Source organism: Convolutriloba macropyga, chromosome 4, assembly GCF_964194025.1.
Source record: "Convolutriloba macropyga chromosome 4, txConMacr16.3, whole genome shotgun sequence".
NCBI classification, from domain to species: Eukaryota; Metazoa; Xenacoelomorpha; order Acoela; family Convolutidae; genus Convolutriloba; species Convolutriloba macropyga.
The window spans coordinates 42,203,748-42,226,602 of NC_134471.1; the positions used below are offsets into that span (position 1 = coordinate 42,203,748).

General features: G+C 37.5%; 3 protein-coding genes across 9 annotated transcripts in view; 2 read left to right on the plus strand and 1 right to left on the minus strand.

Moving 5' to 3' along the window:
* The window catches only part of LOC142338438 (uncharacterized), an 85,480-nt gene extending 71,779 nt beyond the window's left edge, over positions 1 to 13,701 (plus strand). For all 5 annotated transcript variants that reach the window (XM_075388200.1, XM_075388202.1, XM_075388203.1 and 2 more), the window contains one exon: positions 12,764 to 13,701. In XM_075388200.1, coding sequence (XP_075244315.1) covers positions 12,764 to 12,987 — 224 coding nt within the window. In that variant the 3' untranslated portion in view covers positions 12,988 to 13,701. The remainder of the gene's footprint in view (positions 1 to 12,763) is intronic.
* Positions 1 to 22,855, minus strand: part of LOC142337685 (retinoic acid receptor gamma-like) — a 497,928-nt gene that overhangs the window by 323,711 nt on the left and 151,362 nt on the right. The gene's annotated exons all lie outside the window — the stretch shown is intronic.
* The window catches only part of LOC142337684 (EF-hand calcium-binding domain-containing protein 4B-like), a 182,880-nt gene continuing 178,862 nt past the window's right edge, over positions 18,838 to 22,855 (plus strand). For all 3 annotated transcript variants that reach the window (XM_075387120.1, XM_075387122.1, XM_075387123.1), the window contains exon 1: positions 18,838 to 20,406. In XM_075387120.1, the coding sequence (XP_075243235.1) occupies positions 20,192 to 20,406 (215 nt within the window). In that variant the 5' untranslated portion in view covers positions 18,838 to 20,191. The remainder of the gene's footprint in view (positions 20,407 to 22,855) is intronic.

Consider the following 22,855-nt stretch of genomic DNA (forward strand, 5'->3'; position numbering starts at 1 on the left):
TGCTCCATATTGGTTCTGAAACAAGTCGAGACTAAAACTGCAGATGAAGAAAAAAAACCGTTCAAAAACAAGGCTATGGGCAAACGAACGGCAATCACTTCTCGTCGGCAGCGAAGTACTCTATTGGGCAAAGGCATGATATAATTCCTGTCCCAGTATCATCTCAATGTTTTCATAGCAATAAGTGACCGGGTTTAGAACTGACCGGATGAATAGTTGCCACACAAAACTTTCTGCACAAGACGCAGTTTCGTTTGATGAAACGCAGCAAGGAACTTAGTTTGAGGATGGCAGAACGTTCCTGTACATTTGGCCGTAAGTAATCAATGCCCTGATGATGATTTTTAAAGTGAGTAAGCCGCAGGAGCTGTTTAACAAATCTGTGACGCGCATTCAGCCGGATAGGATGCCTGGTGTCAAAATCAATTTCCACTAGCTGTAGAAATCAAACAGAAGAACGAATGAGATCATGAATCACAAGAAACGGCGTAAACTGAGCAATGTGGCTGCTCTTTTTGACCGATCTGTTGTCACGAAGATAGTTTTTGTTTTGGTACTAAAAAACTCTCCTTGAACAAAGAGCTGTAGAAGACGCTCGGCATCGTTTAGCTCAACAGGATCCATTATGCTGCCGTCTACGAAACGGTAAATTTTGTGAGATGGTAAAAGACGGAGCGTGTATGCCACGACACGAAGTAGTTTTTGATAAAAACTGAACTTATCAAACGAAATTAAAATAATGCTTTTTCCCTTAAGGGGTCTGGTTCCTAATGCTGCTTAAATGAGCTGGAGTCCTCATATTGTTCCTTGGTTACAACACCGAGCTTGATATTATCGACGACGTCAGTTTCAGGCACAAAAGGAATTGCTTATATCCCAAAGAGAATGGGACCCCTCGCCCATTTTTTTTGCAAAACTTTAGCGGACATAACACGCGTGCCAACAGCTTCCGGAATATTAGAAGTAGCGACGTAGTTCCATTGTTCAACGCTGGTGTACTCAAGGACTTCACTTGCACAATTTGAAATAAAGATAGGTTGCTTTTCTAAGTTTACCATTTATAAGTCAATTGTACTATCTGTCCACTTGAAGACTCTGTCTACAGTAACCGTCAATGCTCGAAAATTTCTTATTCCAGTTTGCGGCGAGGAGAGCTGCTTGCAGTTCCGAATTGGGAACAGTCATCAACTTCATAGATGCAATGCGGGCTTTGTCCAGGATAAACGTTAGCTCTGTTTTATCTCCGGACACGCAAGTTACTTTAGCCCGTAGAAAACTTACAGTACTGAATACGTCTTGCGAACTGTCACGAACACCTAGAATTCAAGATTTTTGAATGATGCTAGAATACTCTTTTCTTGATGATGCTAGAATTCTTAATTGCTGTGTTTTTAACCCTTTTCAAATGATTTTTTGGACCAGCGCTGAGAAGTATTGGTTGGGCAATTCAATGTTATCTTTAGCTCATAGCATTGCGACATTGTTCCTCTTCCAGTTACTCACTGTTGCCTTTTTAAAAGTTACTGAAGCACGTCCATCCGCGGCGGATCGTGGTTATACTTGCTAAAGTGCGCCATACGACTCCATGTTGTACCAAGATAGTACCTGACTTTTAGGCTCGAAATCTTGCTCCATATTGGTTCTGAAACAAGTCGAGACTAAAACTGCAGATGAAGAACAAAAACCGTTCAAAAACAAGGCTATGGGCAAACGAACGGCAATCACTTCTCGTCGGCAGCGAAGTACTCTATTGGGCAATGGCATGATATAATTCCTGTCCAAGTATCATCTCAATGTTTTCATAGCAATAAGTGAACGGGTTTAATACTGATCGGATGAATAGTTGCCACACAGAACTTTCTGCACAAGACGCAGTTTCGTTTGATGAAACGCAGCAAGGAACTTAGTTTGAGGATGGCAGAACGTTCCTGTACATTTGGCCGTAAGTAATCAATGCCCTGATGATGATTTTTAAAGTGAGTAAGCCGCAGGAGCTGTTTAACAAATCTGTGACGCGCATTCAGCCGGATAGGATGCCTGGTGTCAAAATCAATTTCCACTAGCTGTAGAAATCAAACAGAAGAACGAATGAGATCATGAATCCCAAGAAACGGCGTAAACTGAGCAATGTGGCTGCTCTTAATGACCGATCTGTTGTCACGAAGATAGTTTTTGTTTTGGGACTAAAAAACTCTCCTTGAACAAAGAGCTGTAGAAGACGCTCGGCATCGTTTAGCTCAACAGGATCCATTATGCTGCCGTCTACGAAACGGTAAATTTTGTGAGATGGTAAAAGACGGAGCGTGTATGCCACGACACGAAGTAGTTTTTGATAAAAACTGAACTTATCGAACGAAATTAAATTAATGTTTTTTTCCCTAACGGGTCTGGTTCCTAATGTTGCTTAAATGAGCTGGAGTCATTATATTGTTCCTTGGTTACAACACCGAGCTTGATATTATCGACGACGTCAGTTTCAGGCACAAAAGGAATTGCTTATATCCCAAAGAAATTGGGACCCCTCGCCCAGTTTTTTTTGCAAAACTTTAGCGGACATAACACGCGTGCCAACAGCTTCCGGAATATTACAAGTAGCGACGTAGTTCCATTGTTCCACGCTGGTGTACTCAAGGACTTCACTTGCACAATTTGAAATAAAGATAGGTTATTTTCTAAGTTTACCATTTATAAAACAATTGTACTATCTGTCCACTTGAAGACTCTGTCTACAGTAACAGTCAATGCTCGAAAATTTCTTATTCCAGTGTGCGGCGAGGAGAGCTGCTTGCAGTTCCGAATTGGGAACAGTCATCAACTTCATAGATGCAATGCGGGCTTTGTCCAGGATAAACGTTAGCTCTGTTTTATCTCCGGACACGCAAGTTACTTTAGCCCGTTGAAAACTTACAGCACTGAATCCGTTTTGCGAACTGTCACCAACACCTAGAATTCAAGATGTTTGAGCGATCGTGAAAAGTAAATTGTTGTTATAGTTGTCTTAGCCAACTGCAGCAGTTCGACACACCATTCAATGAATGTATCAAATGCGCCTTTGGGTAACTCGTCATCACAATTTTGTCCAAGCAAATGCCCAACGTCTTTCAAGATTAAACGAGCTCTTACTGTAAACGGGTTGAAAACACCAATTGAGCGGTAGGTCTGTGACATTTGTGTTTAACTCTTTGTGACGGTGCAATTAGTACCCTCGCTCACAGCCAAAGTCTTATTGTTGTGATCCCATTTAATGCTAAGCACATGCATTGATCCTTCCTTGGCTGAAACGATGAGTTTTGGATCAATAGATCAACCAGATCTGGAACATTGGTTTCAAATTTATTAGGCCTCAACCCACCTATATGCAGAAGATGTACAATTTCCTTTGGCCGTATGAGCGCCATTTCGAACTATATTACTGAATTACAGTATTAGTCGAACTAGAAGTTCCTAAGGACGGCTTCTGCGGCTTCCGGATACTGTTTAGCATTATCAAGTTTCAAACGCTGTAGTGCGTAGTTAAAGCAGGTGGACCGTGAGTTTTGTGGCCAAAAAAGGTGGCGTGTATACGGGTGTGCCTTAACATTTGATGTGGCGGCCTCCCGCCAAAAAGCAAAAATGGCTGGTCAAATGGTAGAGCTGTCACATGGAGGAAGATTCCTCTATGTCATGTGATACGGAAAATGGATGTTGTCTGAACCGTAGGAGTAAATAGATTAATTTTGTAGTAAATTGGGCCCGGTGAGTAACGACTTAATAGGAGACGCGCTGTGGATTTCGGCTGCTCCATTTAGTACCTAAGAAACTTGCCCGCATTGCCCAACTAACAACAGGATGGTGTGTAGCAGTCACGTTCTGAGCACCTTTCCACTTGTGTGCATCTTTTATTCATACTACGTAGCCTTACTCTAAGTCCTGGTTGATGATGCTAGAATACTACTTTCTTAACTGCCGTTTTTTTTAACACTTTTCAAATGTTTTTTGACCAGTGCTGAGAAGTAATAGTTGGGCAATTCAATGTCATCTTTAGCCCATAGCATTTCGAAATTGTTCCTCTTCCATTTATGCACTCTTGTCCTTTCAACAGTTACTGGCGGATCCTGGTTATACTTTCTAAAGTGCGCCATACGACTCCATGTTGTGCCAAGATAGTACCTGACTTTTAGGCTCAAAATCTTGCTCCATATTGGTTCTGAAACAAGTCGCCACTAAAATTGCAGATGACGAACAAAAATCGCTCAAAAACAAGGCTACGGGCAAACGAACGGCAATCACTTCTCGTCGGCAGCGAAGTACTCTATTGGGCGATGGCATGATATAATTCCTGTCCAAGTATCATCTCAATGTTTTCATAGCAATAACTGACCGGGTTTAGAACTGCTAGGCGCGGAGATGTTTCTTGAACTGCGTTAATGTTGATTAAGTCGTCGCTGAAATTTAAATTTTACTTGACGTAAGGACTGGCTTCAAAAGTTTCGAATGCTTGGTTTTCGCGTATTTTTACAAGCAATTCAACCAATTTATTGTCAAACAAAGACATTGGTGTTTATATCCCTGACTAATAGTTTCAAAGCTGTACGGTGCAAACCAGTCTATTTTAAAGACTATTGGACACCCAAGAGTTACTGCAAGCGGAATCGTACCCAACTAAAACTGTGACTTCTTTACAAGACGAGTTCACCAATTGCAATTGGGTTACTTTTAGGAGGCTTTTCACCTTACTGACAGATGACATTGTAGTTGTCCTGCGCAAGCATTATTATTACGTTGTTGGTTGAAAACAATTCCGATGGATAAACCTCCTCTCAACTCCAAGAAGAAGTGTGTTATGGGAGCTACTGCAACCATTTTTCCTACATTTCCTGAGGTTTGGACGCTGCGGGAAAATGTGTTTTTCCCTCGAACACAAGAAGCACAGTTTTGATTTGGCCACTAGTTTGGCTCGCTTAGCGGGAGACTTTTTTTAGAGACCCGACACTACCAAATGCGGTGGCTATCTTTACAACAAACAATGCAACGACTAGATGGTGATGTTGTTGTGGTTGCAGCCGGTTTGTACGGTTTGTGTGAGCCGATTGTCCTTGAGGCAATTTTAGTCCTGGTTACTGAGTTGATATTGTCCACATTTCTTGTTTTTCTTTGACATTTGTTTCATCAAATCATTAGCTTCGGCTTTTAGTTTTGACCAATCGTTGAAGTTAAGAAGTGTTGGCCGTACCCAATGCGTCTGGAGCGTAAAAGTGAGCATAACTCTTTCATATTGGCGTCATTTTTTGCACTGCCGGGTTAAGTAGCGAGGCGCTCATCAAGTCAGCATCGTATGAAAGTGACCTAAAGACCCCGACAGGACTCGGGATTGTTGCAGAAAAGTTTACAATATTATATCTATTGTGCATCTTTAGTAGTGGAAAAGAGTTGAGTTTGTCTAAATGTGCACCTACAACTGCCTGGGCTGGCAAAACTTATCTTCAAGTGTCCTAACTGGATCCTTATACCTTAATCCGCAGTATGCAATTTCTACAATAGCGGTCTTTGATTTTCCTGTTACTAAAGATGTTAAGTAATAAGTAAGTTAGCTTCACATCATCAGTGTCTATGGCGCTTATAAATTGCCCATAACATTCATGCCACTGCAGGTTGTCACCATTGTTCTATGACAATTTCCACTTGGACAGTTGATTCGTTTTCTCAATAATGATTGTGTCGGCCAACTGTTTAATCAAATCCACGGAGTCCTAAGAAGGAGCCAAAGGTGTGGGGTACTGTGCGCCAAGCCAACACAAGGGTTTGCAACAACAACTCCATAAGTTGGAGGAACGATGGAAACCACCCAAAAGAAATGCGGTTGGAATTAACGGAAGTTGCAGGACAATGGGTTTAATGACAGGGAAAGAAACAGCGGCGCAATTATGAGTGCTTGTGGTTTATTGAGTGCTGGCGGAGCATTAGAAAGTGCACTTGATGGTCATGAACGCGGAGATCTGACCATTTTCCACGGTGCCGGAATGCTTGACCTGCGGTCTAGTTGGTCGTTCATGTGTAGACCATCGCAACGCATGGTATCCTGAGACAACTGCCGGGATGAGTTTGGAGCCTTTAATAGTGCTGATATAGCACAATTTATTGGTCGTGTTGGAGGTGTATATTGAGGCTGTTGTCGTTCTTGAATGGTTTTAGTTTCAAGAAGTTCTTTACCAATTACAAATTACCTGTTAAGCTAGCCTAATGATAGTGAGATTGATGTTAGCCTCAACTTGACCATATGTATTGTAATCCAACGGTTGCGAGTGAATAAGTTGAGCTGAAGAAGCACTGATTGCAGTGGCTTGCTTTGATTAAGCGATAGAACCCGTAAGGTCAATCTCGGTTCATTTGCACCATCTGCCATGTTCCCGGTCGGGTATAAGTTGACCCATCTTGAACACTTTTCTTGCTTTTTACCTAGTTTCTTCAGACAGCATCTTGCTCAGTTTACTTGTGTCGGAACCGTCTAAGGATGACTTCGTATCTACTTAATTTCCACATGGGCAGCAGCCGCTACCTGATTACGATGTTCCTCTCAAGCTGCAGACTTTCCAACTCTCTTAATTGCATTTGATTTTCAGTTTCAAGGCGCTGTCTGGCAATGCGCAGCTTTGCTTTGTAAGGTTTTCAAGTTCCTCCTTTTTCAGTTTTGATATTTCTATGTTGCATTGACGCTGGCTGGGTCTTTTTGAGGAAGTCAAATTCGATCACAATTTTGTACGGTGAGATGCATACCACTCTTGGTTTTGGAGCTAATCAATGTACCCACGATCAACAGCGGTGATTTTGCCTGATTTTTAAATTAAAATCTCTTAAAATTGTTCCAGGTTATTACAGGCAGCGTCCGGATCTTCAGTCTTTTGCGCAAGATCCAAGATCTCTTCATTCCTTTCAATTACTCTAGTGAAGGAATCCTTGCACTTTAGAATCAGACGTTTGATCTTTACTTTCTTGTCATGCTTATCAATAGAACTGTTGATATCCCTATAGATAATAAAAAGCTCAGCCTCTAATTTTGCCCTCGCAGTACAAACTTTCTTGAACCTTTTCTGTTTTTTTTCCGTGGTTTTTAAAACAGTTACCAAAATTTTAATTTGGTACAAGTACGAAACTACACTCGTACACATGCACAACACGAATGGGTTAAACCGAACCCTAGCATAACGGTCTGCACAGCTAAATTGCCGAAGAGCAATGGTGTTCGTCGAGTAAATATGTACAGAAAAGGAAAGGCGTTAAACGCAGGAGAACGCAATGCGTGATGGACCAGGGAGTGGGCTGGCGGGAGAAATGCCGAAAGAGGGACTCACGACGCAACAAGAAACGGGACGGAAGGAAAGGAAACGTCTGGAAATTTATGCACAACGAAAACGGACGCAACGGAAACGCCGAACAAAGGGCACTCGAGATGAAGAAGATGAAAACAACGGGCACACAGTGCACGACGGAACATGATACGATCGGGACGGAACGCTGGGCGAACATAGCTTGACAGAACGGGAAAAACAGTACGATTGGGACGGAATGGTTAGGCGGAAGAAGAACGCCAAGACGGAAAGCTGGGATAGAACGATTTTGTAGCGAGGATGCGGGAGCGACTTTGCTAGCAGATTACAGCCACCAATTCAACTAACTAAACTAGCCGTTGCTCTTGAATAAACTTAAGTCATACCCTACGAAAGGGGAGAGAAGCGACCGCAAAACAAACAGGCACAAGTTATTAGTGATTTTAATCAATCAAAAATAAAGTAATTTACGGCAACGAAGTATTAAACTAGAAAAGTCAAAAAGTTCAAGAAACTTCCTAGCGTAACTCCAGAAAAAAAATAAGTCACGCACTAGCCAACCATCATACCCACAAAACAAAAGAGCATACGAAAATTAAACAAGCTTCAACGAAATGCTAGCAAATTAGTCTGATTAAAGTTAAACAACAAACCAGCTTAACTCCTGAATAAAATAACTAGTCTATAATAGTTTGTCAGGAAGCATGTTAAGCGTTTACCAAAACTGTTTGTTACGTTTGGTATTACTGAGCAGGCTTCCCCTACTCAAAAATTGTAAGTTGGTTTGAAATCAGCCCAAGCAGGTCTTGAGTATTGCATTGCTATAGTGAGAATCATACAACAACTCATTTTCTTTCCAATATTTTTCGGCTTTTTAAAGAATTTGCTCTAAAAATACTCAAGGGCGGCTGACAAGACTCCTGAGCAATTGCACTTCTTCATTGCTGCCTGTTCTCTCTCTCTCTCTCTCTCTCTCTCTCTCTCTCTTCTGAGATGACCTTATTAAAATGATGATCAAAAAAGTCGGCCGGCCGCCGGCCAAGTAGGAAAAAATTTGCACTAAGATCAGTGCATAATGAGGATAATTCGATAATCGGATAAAGAGCCACCCAGGCTTAGTTTTGCGACGCTAGACTGCTCTGATTCACATGACTACTTTAGACAACCCGTGTTGAGGACAACGACGAAAAAACGACAATATTTTGTAAGAGTTGTCGTTTTTCGTCGTTTTGTCGTCGTTTTCGTCGTTTTGTCGTCGTTTTCTTCGTTTTCATTAGTTTTCGTCGTTTTAGTCGTTTTTTAAGTGTAAGAAATGATCGTTTCTTCGTCGTTTTTTTTGTCGTTTCTTACGTCGTTTTCTTCAATTAAAATCGTCGTTTTTTTATCGTTTTTTCGTCGTTTTTTTGTCGTCTCTTACGCCGTTTTTTCGTTATAAGAAATCGTCGTTTTTTGATCGTTTCTTCGTCGTTTAATTGCTCTTGAACTATTTTTCTCTATTAGATCGTTTTGGCAAAAGAGTATTGTGGCCTGATAGCGCAGAGGTCAGTGCATCAGGTAAATGTATCAGGAGTTCAACGGTTCGATTCACAGCGGGGATTGTTTTTTCGTCGTTTTTTTTGAAAAACGATCATTTCCTACATAAAAATAACAACGAAATAACGAACAAAACGACGATTACCACGTAAGGGCTTTGATCGTTTTTGTCTAATGAAAACGATTAAAAAACGACGTTTTCTTACAAGTGAAAAACAAAATTCCTCAACACGGGAATATTTTGTTTACATTTGTGGCCCACTCAAAGCTATTATTCTAATGAGTGTGTAAATGCGACTAAATTAGGCTCGAATACAACGAAAGTATTTTGCAATAGACGGGTTGTAATGATCTTGTGAAGCGCAAGAAAAAATGTTATTTCACTTAAAAAAAATGTAAAATTTCAAAGTGAAATATGTGAAACGCCTTATTATAGAGCTTGTTAGAACTCAAGATCTGTTATTTTTTCACTGAACGAAATCAGTAAACAATAGCAGACTTTCAGGAAAAGTGAAAAGTATTTTAGCTGTCCTGAATATCAAACTCATTGCAATAGTTTTTATTTTAATGAGAAAATGACAACTAATGTTAAGCTGAAAGAAGCAAAAAAATGAATATTTATAGATTTAAAGATTTAATTTTTAAGTTAATTAAAAACGTCTCCTCTCTTCTATTTTTAGTTTAAAATTCTTGTAGGAAAATTGTGCCGATTTTTGCTGAAAGTTTCCAATGATCCGCTTTACCCTCACTTTCTACTTCGAGTTCACAGCAAGGTGATTTGTTTTCTTTTTTTTGGCCTGAGATACATTGATCAGGACTCGAAACAAATTTAGTTTTTTTTTCAGTTTGAATTGATGATAAAAAACATTGCAACCCTCTGATTTGTCGTTGCACCACTATACTGTGCCAAATACCTAGAAACAGTTGAGACACTGTTAATTTTAGCATTTCATTATTAAATATTTGCTCCTTTTATTTCTAATAAGAAAAACGAAATTGAGACTGACTCGAATTAAAATATATGAAGCTTATTGACTTATTAATGACTTATTAATTTTTTTGAAACAATTTAAGACGTCCTCTCCTCTTCATTTTGGCGTTTAAATTTTAATTATGAAAAAATAGATCGTTTTAAGGCGTAAAGTTGCCATTGATCCGCTTTACCCTCACTTTGTACTTTGAGTTGCCAGAAGTTTGTTTTCTTTTCTTGTAACAAAAGACAAATCTCAACTGGAATTATGCTTTTTCTTATGAATCTTTTATTCCGCAATTTATTAGTTCATCTCAGTGTTGTCAGTAGTTAATGAAGCTGCTTCTTAGGGATACATCGGGTAACAGAGATTTACTATACCTTGTTTTTATGCATTACAGCGGCGCGGCGTTCACTTCAGGTTTACAATATCCAAGTTCATATTCAAAAAGGCCTTTGAATCTCTTTTTAGCCTCTTTTATTAAGAGCGTCTCAAACAATCAGAAATTTGACTCTAGTCTAGACCTGGAATCATTAAAATACCCTCCTCGACTGATACAAGGCATGGAAAGACTGTCCTAGATAGATTTTTGGCATGAAAAGAAATTGTGTGGACTTTGGCTGGAACTAAGACAACCGTCCTCAAATTTAGCTAGACAATAAAATGTCCTGGAAAATAGCTGGACAATAGAACTTGTCCTGAAAATTGGCTAGACAAAAAAGTGTCCTCGAATTACGTTCGCGACCTTTGTAATATCTTGCTTTTAAAATTAAGGACTTGTTGCAAATTTGGTTCATCATTGGGAAAAGTTGAAGAAGATCACGATATCACACGCAATAGTTGGATTCATTTTTGTATATGAAAATAAATTGACCAGACATATGAAAAGAATTAGCCTCGACTTTAACTAGGCTCCTCGCCCGTGTAATTAAATTCAATATTAACGAGCAACTATTTGTCCTTTTCATAATTTCAGGCCTTGAGTAGGGCAGTGGTTTGCCAAGGGATAGCTGAGTCCAGACAAAAAGGAAACCATGCATCATGCTTTTATTTTCTAGTAAAAAGTTTGCTTAGAAAGATCCTTTAAGAGTCTTATAACACTCTTAGAAGATTTAAACAAAGTTTTGTATGAGGCTGGCCAGAGACTTAGCAGGTATATTTGGTTTTTCTTTAGTGAATTTAAAGCTCATACAACTTTAAGACACGGTTGAGCTTGGGACAAAAAGTTTCGCCAAGGGCTTGTAGTTTTTTTATAAACTTGCCTAGTTCGAAGCAGTTGTTGTAAAAACGTGTTTTTTCGCTTGAACGTGTTTTTTCGCTTGAACTTAAAAACTTTAGCTTGAAATTTTTTGCATTTTTGTTCCAGAACATATTTCGACTTCTTGAGTAACTTTTACGCTCTATAATTCTTCATTTTTGAGTGACTTAAGTTGCTCTCATTCTGAAAAAAAAGTTTTATAGTAATATAAAAGCGACTGGGAGCGAAAGAGAACCAAAGCTTTCGTAGTTTACTGGTAAACGTCAGACTGACATCCTAGAGGCTCGAGATGTGAACCCCTGTGGTTTTTTCACCCATAGAAGAAACACCCAATTTCACCAATTTTCATTTTCACCCAAGCTACGCCCACTATAAATTAAATGCCCCGCCTGTCTGTTTTTGATGTTGTCAGGCCATGGTTAATATTTCTCTTGATTATCTTGCGAAGGTTTTGAGAAACAATATCTTGCAAAGATCTTGTTTCTCGATACACATACAAAGAATTTACGAGTCTTTGCTATGGACCCTTCCGTGCTAAAACACGATATTACTTGGTTTGCAATTTAGATAGCCGAATATCATTTTATGGCTGATTGCGGACCGCTGTTTATGGCTACGCCTCTCATGCGCTGTGGGATGAAATCCGGAAATCGCGGATTGATTATCGCAGCGACGCCCACCGACCCCCCAATCGGAAATTCTTTTTGCTTTGTATTGCAATTCTGCTAATTTACATAGAAAGACGTTATTTTAGTTGCTCTCAAACGAAGTTTGTAGCAATTATGAATCTTTTCGCCTCCCAGTGGTTTTATGACCTCCAGTTACAAATTATTTGTTGTCATACAGCACGTTACTATGTAAAACTAATGCATGTACGCTTAGGGCTCATGAAATATATATTCAAGCTGGGGGAAACAGAATAGATCCGCAATTATATTAGTCCTGTTGGTCATTTTGATGCAATTTTTTGCTTGACCGATTTTTCATTTGGCCCATTTGATTTTCGTCCTCAAAATGGGATAGACAGGTTGCGCCCCGCGGTCATTAAGTTCTTTTGCAGCCTTTGAGCTCACTAGTCTCCAAGTAAGTGATTCACAGAAGCTGTTTTGGAGACTTATCATGTGAGGGGCGGTTCTTGAAAGTTGACCCCCTCCCCATACACAACAACCCCACCCCATATCAGTCCCCTCACTCACCCCCCTAATCCACACCTCTGCACATCGTTCACGCCGTGCAGGGCCCCGTGCAGCCAAAGACCCCCCAACGTTGCCCTTCTCCACTGTTGCACCCCATCAGCCTGATCCCCCTCCCCCCCCCCACCGATGCACCCCCGCTGCGCTCACCTCACGCCCCTTCAATTAAGCTAAAGCTAGTCTCACTAAAACTTACCTAGCTACTGACAAAGCCAACCGTGCGCCTGTCGTTTGAAAGCAATTCGCACGACGTTAGTCGGTTATGTTTTAAATAATTTGGTGTTTTCTTGCCATGTGACATATGTCAATATCTTGGCACCATTTTTAATGTTTCTTATCAAGGTTGCCGGTTTGGGCTTTTACTGGGAAATAACAAAAAATGCGGTCAATAGCGGTGAAGAAAAAAAAACTACTTACCGCAAAACTCCCGCAAGCGGTGAATTCATGTATCAACTTTCGGATGTACACAATTGGATTTTAAGTATGAAAAGATTTTTGTATTAGAGATGTGTCTGGTACTGTGTACCCTGGTGTGGTGTGTTAATTTGGGCGATCAGATAACTCAGAAAGCATACCCCCTCCTACTCGCATCAGCCACCGCAACATTCACTGTCTCATTCTTGTCCTCCTGGGCTCTACTCATAGTCCCCAATAAAGTCATCGGAAACACCCACACCCAACTATCACAAACACCTTCAGTTGAGAAGATTACAGTACACAGATTGTGAACATACATTTAGTGTGGTATGCTCGTGGGTTTGGCCGACAAGGGGTTAAGTAGACAAAAACTGAGAAATTTAGCCGACAACCCGAACCACGTCAATAGTAATGGTTGGACAGGCTGGTAATATTTGGACCAATCAGAATTATGCTCTGTTGACTACTTTTCTCACTTGAGCCTTGTCGATTAGACGCCTGTCGTTCAACATTCTTAGCAGAATTTATTGAATTGTGCTTAAATGAAGTAAATGAAATATTCTTAATATCAAGCTCAAGGAATATTGAACTCAGCTATATCTTTGAAGAACAGTTATATCTTTGTGGAATCTATTTAGGTGATGCGTAAAAATGGGTCGTAATGAAAAAGGCAAGAACCGCACATTAAATTTGAATCATTTTGTCTGAAAACCGTTAAAAAATCTTTTAACTTGATAGAATTCTCTTAGAAGCAACGTTTTCAGTCAAAAAATAATTTTCTAGTTTTAGAATGGAAATTCCAATGACATTAGTGCTGTGTGTTCAGTTGAATTGTATAGCGTGGGAAAGGTTTTGGAAATTTTAGCCATAATCTTGTTGTACAGGTTAGTTTTACTCTTGCTCGCGTTTCTGTTGCAAAACAGAAAATTGGATGTTGTAGTGGTGAATAGTGTATGTGGTTAGCGTAACTGATTGCAATATTTGAAATAGTGATAATAATAATAATTTATGAGCTCTGCTTTCTATTCCAATCCATTTTACCTTCTCTGATCCGCGAAGAGTTGTCGGCCATTTGAGGACGACCAAATTATTTTGGGAATAATTATACATTCGAATTTGAATAATAATAAATTAATAGAGTTATAGTAATCGATTTTCAAATATTACATTGCATTTCTCAAGAAACAGAGCAAAGCTCATCTCTTCAAATTGTGATTTAAATATTTTGTTATTAATTTATAATCTACTAGTAAATTATTACGAATCAAGCAATAACCAATTTTGTTAAGATAACAGCAACGTGTCGTTTCCTTTTGATGTTTTCGCCTTGAGTTTTCTCCAAATCAAGTTCATTAAGTGCTGCTTATACGCCCTTAACGTGTCAATTACAATTTGTGTAGAATGAATATGGGAAACATATTTAAGCTGATGAATTTAATTGTTTTGTGGAACAGTTTTCTGAGCGTATGACCCAGGTTCAGGTCCCAGACAAATAATCTCTGCATCTTTTCCGTTTCTGCCCCCCCCCCCCCCCCCACCCACCCAGTACGTTATGCTCCCCCCCCCCACAGTACGTTATGCTCCCCCAGTTACAGAGCACGCATGATTACATGGTAAATCTTTGTAAATATATGGCACGTGCGTCTGGGGGGTGCAAAAATATGCACCAACTAAGCTGGGGGGGGGGGGGGGGCACCAACGGAAAAGATCCTAATCTCTGATCAGATTTTTGTGGGCTCAAAATATTTTGCACTCGAAACCGACTACTAATCAGATTACAGACCGTTATCTGGCCTGGTACAGACCATTGTGTTGACCAGATTTTCATGCGCTTGAACCTCTCGTTTTGAAACATTTATCAAGTCAATTCTTTTGTTACAAGAGCACGTCTAAGTTTCACGGTACTAGACAAAACGGGATCGTTTCCGTTTGTGCCCCCAGCCTAGTGGGTAGATATTATTTGCACCCCCCCCCCCCAAACGCACGTGCCATATTGTTACAAAATCATTTACCATGTAATAACACGTGCTCGGTAATTGGGGGAACATAATGTACTGGGGGGGGGGGGGGGGGAACGAACGGAAAAGATCCAAAATAAGTCATGCTGCAATTTTGCTGTTTAATAGCCGCGAAGCGATAGCGGCTATTATTGGGCAGGGACATAGTGTTTTTTTTAATTTGTCTCAATCGATGATTCTTGAGACCTTTGATTTTTTCAATTTCAGAGACTTCTACTGCTTCGCAGTTAAATTTTTGGGTCTTTCCCATTAGAGCGCCCCATGAAATTATAGCCCCCCCCCCATTATGGTATAATTACCATGATTGGGGGGGGGAGAGCTATGGGTTACATGCCCACTAAGTTGGGGGGGGGGGGCTATAATGGGAAAGAACCAAATTATTTGTGCTGACGTCATTTGCTCTGCTTTTATGTCATTTGTGTGACTTACATCATCAAAAGATGACTTCCGAACTCACTGAACTTTAAATTTTGTAAACAATTTGTTTACTAGGTAAAGACCCATAGTGTGCATCTAAGTAGTGCCAAACGTTTATACCCAACTTTATGAGTCATCGAGCCTTGAGTTTTTGTTTTGATTTCGAATCCCAATTCTTGAAAAAGCATTATTAGGGCTTTTTCTTGATAGATCTCACGTGTCTCGTATTCTATGTGCCCTTTGTAATCTTTTTGAAATTGACTCTAAAAAATTAGTGTATTTAACAAGGCAAAATGGATAACGAAACTTGCCTTAAACCGAAACCAAAAAATCAAACAGACTACGGAGAAAAATTCCGTGCCGGAACGGGGCGAACGTATGTAACGTAGGACCATTTTTACCTTTACGACTCTCGTTTCTCCATCTTGTCCTGGTGCCGTCTGCATATCTCTGCCCGGTGGCCAAGTGCCTCCTTGTGTTTGGTCTTTCAACATCAAAACGTTTTCGTCTGCGTTGACTGTCGCTGTCTGGTCAGTTTGATCTTGTGCGAAGTGTGGGCAGATAATCTTTCAACAAGCGTCATCATACATAGTTTATTAGCTTGGGCATGTTCTTTCGTGTCTTCAGGCTTGCAAGTGTCTTTTCTCCAAACTGTTCTATTGGCAATTTGTTGAAGGGACGCTTTATGAGAAAGTGGTTTGTAGTCAAGGGTTTTTCGTTGGACTGCAAAGCAACGATAGTCAGCGGTCTGGAGTAAGTGATTGTCTTGACCAATTGTGATGGTGTCAAACGACAGTCTTCGTGATCTTGGAATTAGTTGGAGCGCTCCTTTGGCACTCTGGATCTAACGCTCCCGTACACCACCAATGAGGGTCATATAGATGATTAACACGTTGTATCAGATACAGCTAAAATTTGTAGATGTTGTCATTGTCCAAAGTTTTAACGGTCTTCAAAAGTTTTTAGTAGGCGCAACCAGCGGATTTACATTTGATACTGAAAAAAAATCACGTGTTATCGAGGTCTGCAAAATCTTCTGACAGGATTCAGAGACATTATTGTTTGTGGGTCAGGACACGTTTCCATGTGAGCTGCAGTTAAGCTTGCATTAAATTATCAGACCACAGTGTTCTTCTATAGCGTCTTAAGATTCTTTGTTGTGAAAAAATCCAAAACTGCACTAGATATGGCAAAACCGAACTGTTCGGCGGTGGTGCCACGATTGGTTGAAGTTTTTTTGTGTCAAAGCGTATAAAATACAAAAATGTTTTATGCTTGCTAAGGGTTTCCGACAGCCAATCACATGGCAACTTTGATGTATGAAGGGTTTCAATCGATCTGTCAATTGGTGAGTACATAATTGATGTAACAAGAAGCACTTGTCCTTGGCGTGCAAAATGAAAGACGTTTTTTCCAAACCCAGTTATGTTGTTGCATACAACGGACCACAGGATAGGAGTAATACGTTATCTATCATTCAACGATAACAATGGAGCTAGGAATCTTAGTTTGCTTTTGAAATCTAATTTTAATTCACGCTGCAGGAAGAGAAACTGGGAATGCATTAAAATGTCCTGCGAAAAAGTCTCTCAGGCAATAATTTATTTTTGGTTGAACGTCTTCATTTAGTAATTGTAGATTGTTCGTTCGTATTTTTGTTTCAATCAATTAGTTCAACCACTGTTGCAAATAAAGAAACAAGTTTTTTCCATGTGGAGAATCTGCTCGTTTCGAGTACAGGTTTGAGCATATTGTGATCTTCTATTTGCTACGACACATATTGTTCGTTGTTAGTTGATGCAATTCCTTTGTAAATCATCTATGCAAAAGAATTTTGTTGGCTGTAACAATTTCTGCAAAAATAAATCTGCTTCACCGCGAGTTCCGTGACAGGCAGGGTTAAGATTAGTTATGATGTGACACTGATTCTTGGGTCAAGAAATTGGAGTTTCGTGCAATCTATCTAAAGCAAAAATGTTTGCTTCCTTTTGGAGGCCATCCGGTTCAGAACTACTCGGCCACAAAAGTTCTCCAGAAACAAAGATTGGGTTGATTGTCAACGTCTTTTCCCATTGAATCATTTGTAGAAGAAGCATACTTATTTGCCTAATTGTAGAGCGGCGTTCAAAGCTGCCCTTGAGGCAAATCGCCAAAAATTGAAATTGTTGCTTACATTTATGCTCAAGTTATGAACACTTCTTGATAATCGAGTTTCCGACATGGCTAAGTAGCAGCTCAGATTTTTTGCAGGGCTCTGTGTAGTTCTCGCGGTACCAACTTATCACTTTTTTTCAAGTTTCATAAGCTGCTGCCGAACTAATCTGATTCGAAATTTTAGAGGAGACAGGAGACCGAGGGAATCAAAGTTTGAGGATGCCAAACTGAATAATTCCCTCTGTGCACACACTGTTGCATCTTTGATTCTTGCCCTGTTTTGAATTTTTATGTTTTTTTGCATATTAGTCTCATAATTCGACTTGACGTTCTTCTTATATTGGGGCAAGATTTAGTTGTTCAAACTTACATTTAATGTTCATAATGACTTCAAAACAAGTTTTTTTTCAAAATCCTAGAGCAATTTTGTGTGTTTTTGTGTTTTCGTTGAAAACTTTTTTCATTTCACTTTTGTTAAAATGTCAGATTGATCATCTTATTAGAAATAAGTTATTCAAATTGAATGCTTCAGTTTTTCTGCTAATGCTTTGTATGGCGTTGAAACAATGTGTTCTCAGAAATTAGCAAATATTTGTGTCTCTGTCAACTTTTTGATTTTTGTTTTGTCTTATGATTTTGTCTCATTATTTACAATTGATATCGGTAGGTAATGATTCAGAATTATTCATTTTAATTATTGCTTTCAAGTTCTTATCAGTGCTTTGCATTACATTAAACTATTTAATTTCAAAAAAGGTCCGTGAAATTTTGAATATATCCTGCTTTCGTTGTTTTTCTGGTGGTCTATTTCTTGACTATTTTTTTAAATCTTGGTTTACACTTATTTTAGTGCAAAACATAAAATTCTAAACTGTTCTACTTACTAAGTAGGGAGAAAATCTTGCAAGACGATGTATCGTCTTGCAAGATTCCTGGAGAATCATTCGAAGTCGTCTGGGGCAACGTAGAATCAGACCATTGCATGGTAGAGATCAATTCAAATCGGATTTAGCTTACGATTTTGTCTTTACCACCTTTGAGCAATTATTACAATAGGAAGTTACAATAGTGTTTGCAGGGAATTTGAGAGTCGAGCCCGCGCCTTAAAAGCTTTCATAGTTTGTCAAAATCTTCAGTTTTTTAATGATGTCTTCCCTCTCATTTGGTGACAGAAAAAGTTATGAGTGATTGCCGCCTCATTGAAGGGCGACAAGAGTTCACTTCACGTATTAAGCATTGTTAAATCTCCGTCAAAAATTATCTCTCTAATATAAGAATTTCATTGTCAATTTTTGCAATAGCCATCTCAATTGTTCCCATTCTTTTCTTTTCTCTTCTTCCCCGAATTTTTCCCTATAACCGATACTGAAGTTCAAATTTCCAACAATTCCACGATTGCATTTGTAAACATTTTGTTGATCTCAGCAGTTTGCCACATTGCGTGCTTTGTTCTCCTCGACAATAGTTGAAAAACTATGCGAATATTTTATCTTTTATTATTGCAACATCTGTGACACGAGTATATTGACGTAAAATTGAAACTAGTTTTGGAGTCGTCTTCAAGCGTTCTCTTTCCACCACTATTTAAAGAAACATCACTCAAACATTTCTTCCGTACTCGAGTTAATTTTTATCCCTTTGCTAAAACAAATGTTGACTACCAATTTTCACTTCAAAATTCGCATCCATCTCGTTTTCTGTATAAATATAATTTGCGCTTTTACAGAAGTGAATTTCATACTGTAACAAAAGTATTTGGTTTACAACTACTAAAATAAACGACCATTTCAATTTTGAAAAATCCGTTTTTGCAAAACACGAGCAGCAAGTACATTGGATTTTATATTTGTTTCTTTTATTTGGGATTATAAATTTCCGTTTTAAGGATTTTGTATGGCTTCATTTTATGCCATTCATATTTTCATTCGCAGCGCTTGAATAGTTTTGTTTCCGCTGGCATTTTTTTTAATAATTAGGAATTTGAAGTTTCACTTGAGTTAGTTTTATCTGAACTACAAACGATCAAATATATAAAACTTTGCAAATTATAAAATGATAGGTCTCTTAAAGCTAAATATTTGATACAAGTTATCCTGTTAAAAAGTGTTCTTTATCCCCAAGTTATAACGATTCTTAATTATATCTAGAATTTATCTTTGTTAAAACTGTTAGAATCAATTCTCGCAAATAAACTTTCTCTGCATCGATGATATAATTTTGGAAATTCTCAGAATATTATATCATGTTTCCCAGTTATCTGCAGCTTGAACAGGAATTGTTTTGTTATCCTCATTCAAAGTCTGTCGTTTATAATTCCGTATTTCTGACAAGTAGTTTACCATTATCAGATATTATTCTGAAATTCATCTGCGCATAGTATATTTTTGTTTGTGCTAAATCTGATAAGTACGCTTTTCAAACACCCGAACATCAAGTTTACATAACTTCATATGATTACCTTGTCTGCTTAAACTCCGATCTGTGTAAAACAGGTTTTAATCATTTACTTTGCGGTTAAAAGTTTTTACAGTTTCTTTTGTTTTCTTTTAATTTTTTTTTGTTTTCAATTTTATTTCCATTTAATATCAGTTTTGGCCCTGTTAATACTATCAGAAATAAAGTATTAAATTTACTAAATTTACTCGGCATAGTGGAGCTGTAATTGAGGAAATAAGTGAAACAAAACTAAAAAAAATACATTGACGAAGGGTTGGAATAAATTAAATTAATTTGCAAATTCCTGGATCAAAAATATTTTGCAAAAATAACTATTCTGATAAAAATTTGCTGCTCAAATTTATTCAAACATTCATTCCCTTTATGCAAATTATTTTGCTATTTTATTTGAAGTTGATTGCGTAATTGAAAAAAAGTATTCGATTTACACAATCTACTCAATTAATGAACGAAGAGTGAAATAATAATAATGCACGAAGAGATTCTGTGTCAAGACCCGGCAGTTGACACTCAGAATCTGTTGCGTGAGAAGGCAGTGGAGTTGTTTGGGATCTGTGACAAGGAGTGCAAGGGATTCATCACAAGGAGGGATCTCTTAAGACTCACTCATGAGTTACCTCTCACTGCAGATGTGCTGGAGGAGGTCTTTGACAGATTGGATGATGATGGTAATGGATATCTCAGGTAACAACACATGACAACTATTCAGATACTACTAGCAAATCCTGGTCATTCTCCCTTAATGTTAAATCGTGACAGTACGTATCTAGCCCAAAAAATCTAGTGGTCTACTAAAGGACTTTTGGTCAATCTGCCTATCTTTTTTCTTTAGTTGTTTCAATTCATGGAAGGCCACAAGCGTCTATCGCGGCTATTTTCCGGCAATCTGACTACTATGTTTCATATTAACTGCCACAGCTTAGTTGTAAAACTTTTTCAGTGCAGAAACCCAATAAATGCTATTGGCTTATTCTGCATCAAAGGCTTCACGGAAACATGATTTTCAGAATCCAAGAGTTCCGAATTGTTTTAGAAGCAAGAAAAAATTTGCGTTCTTGAGGAAATTCAGACGCGAGATTCAGATAATACTGCTATCCTTCTGGATGGGATCCAATAGAAAACATTGATCAAAATTGAACCTCCCCTAAATGGGGCAAAACCAAGATGGTGGAAGCCATGTTTGGTTTGAATTCATTATTATTTTTATCATTATTATTATTATTATTATTATTATTATTATTATTATTATCATTATTACTATTATTATTTTTATTATTATTGTTATTATTATTATTATTATTATTATTATTATTACTATTATTATTATTATTATTATTATTATTATTATTATTTCTATAAATATTATTATTATTATTATTATTATTATTATTATTATTATTATTACTATCATAATTATTATTATTATTTTTATTCCTATTATTTGTTATTTATTATTATTATTATTATTATTTTTATTATTATTATTATTATTATTATTATTATTATTATTATTATTCTGATTATTATTATTATTATTATTATTATTATTATTATTATTATTATTATTATTATCATTATTACTATTATTATTTTTATTATTATTGTTATTATTATTATTATTATTATTATTATTACTATTATTATTATTATTATTATTATTATTATTATTTCTATAAATATTATTATTATTATTATTATTATTATTATTATTATTATTATTACTATCATAATTATTATTATTATTTTTATTCCTATTATTTGTTATTTATTATTATTATTATTATTATTTTTATTATTATTATTATTATTATTATTATTATTCTGATTATTATTATTATTATTATTATTATTATTATTATTATTATTAATATTATTATTATTATTATTATTATTATTATTATTATTATTATTATTATGATTATTATTATTATTATTATTATTATTATTATTATTATTATTATTATTATTTTTATTCCTATTATTATTTTTACTATTACTATTATTATTATTATTATCATTATTATTCTTTTTATTATTATTATATTTATTATTATTATTATTATTATTATTATTATTATTATTATTATTATTATTATTGTGATACCGGTGTAGCCGCATCATCTAAAACTTACTACGCAACAAAGACTTAAAAGTATTTGGTATCGTATTTATAAACACTTATGATATATAATTAAATGCATTGTACATACTGTTGTCTCCAAAAAGGAGTTTATGTTGGTTGCTCATTTTCACGCCTGCGATTTGGTGGGTATTATAACGTGGTTTCAAGTTAACACATCTGCTAAGTGCAGACGATAAAGAACTGTCATAACGAACAGTCGATTCGTGGCCGAATAAAGTGTTAAAGATAATTCTTTTCACAAAGTGATTCATAGATTCAATTTCATCATAGATCAATACAATCTATCATAGATATTCCACAAAGCTTATTAAAAAGCAATCATTCCTTAATCCACATTATAAACTCCATTCCAACTGGAGCTATCACGATCTTTAATAATCCAAGAACCAGACTTACAGTCTCTCCATTCGGAGTTAGAAATCATTGCAACAGATACAAGAGTTGACCAAACAACATCCGATAGTCCAACAGAGATAATCTTCCAAAGGGAATCCACTCGGGATAACATGGCGCAGTCAGCAATCAAAACGCCGCTCGGAGTCCCTGTATTCTGGGAGACAGGAGCAAATCCCGCGACAGAATGGACCACGTGGTTCGGTACGCTGAAAATGGCCATAATGGCAAGAGACAACCTTCAAGTTGATAAACTGTTAAAACTGAAACCGACAAGAGCGGAACTATTCTATCCAACACTTCCCACATATGAAGATGCACTAGAAGGAGAAACCGAGGATGAAGAAAGAGAGAGAGAACAACGAAATGAACGCAGAAAGGTAGACTGGGAGAATGAATGTAATCAAATCGAGCAAAAAGGACCGATGATAGACAGAATTCCGTGGGACGAGGCAGACCTAAAGGTCAAAAGTCTAATCTATCATTCCCTAGGGGCAGAAGGGACAAGAACGTACCATCAGAGAAACCCACACACAAGAATAGAACGCTGTACAACCAACGAGTTGGTACACGAATTGGCTATAACATTCACAAGGC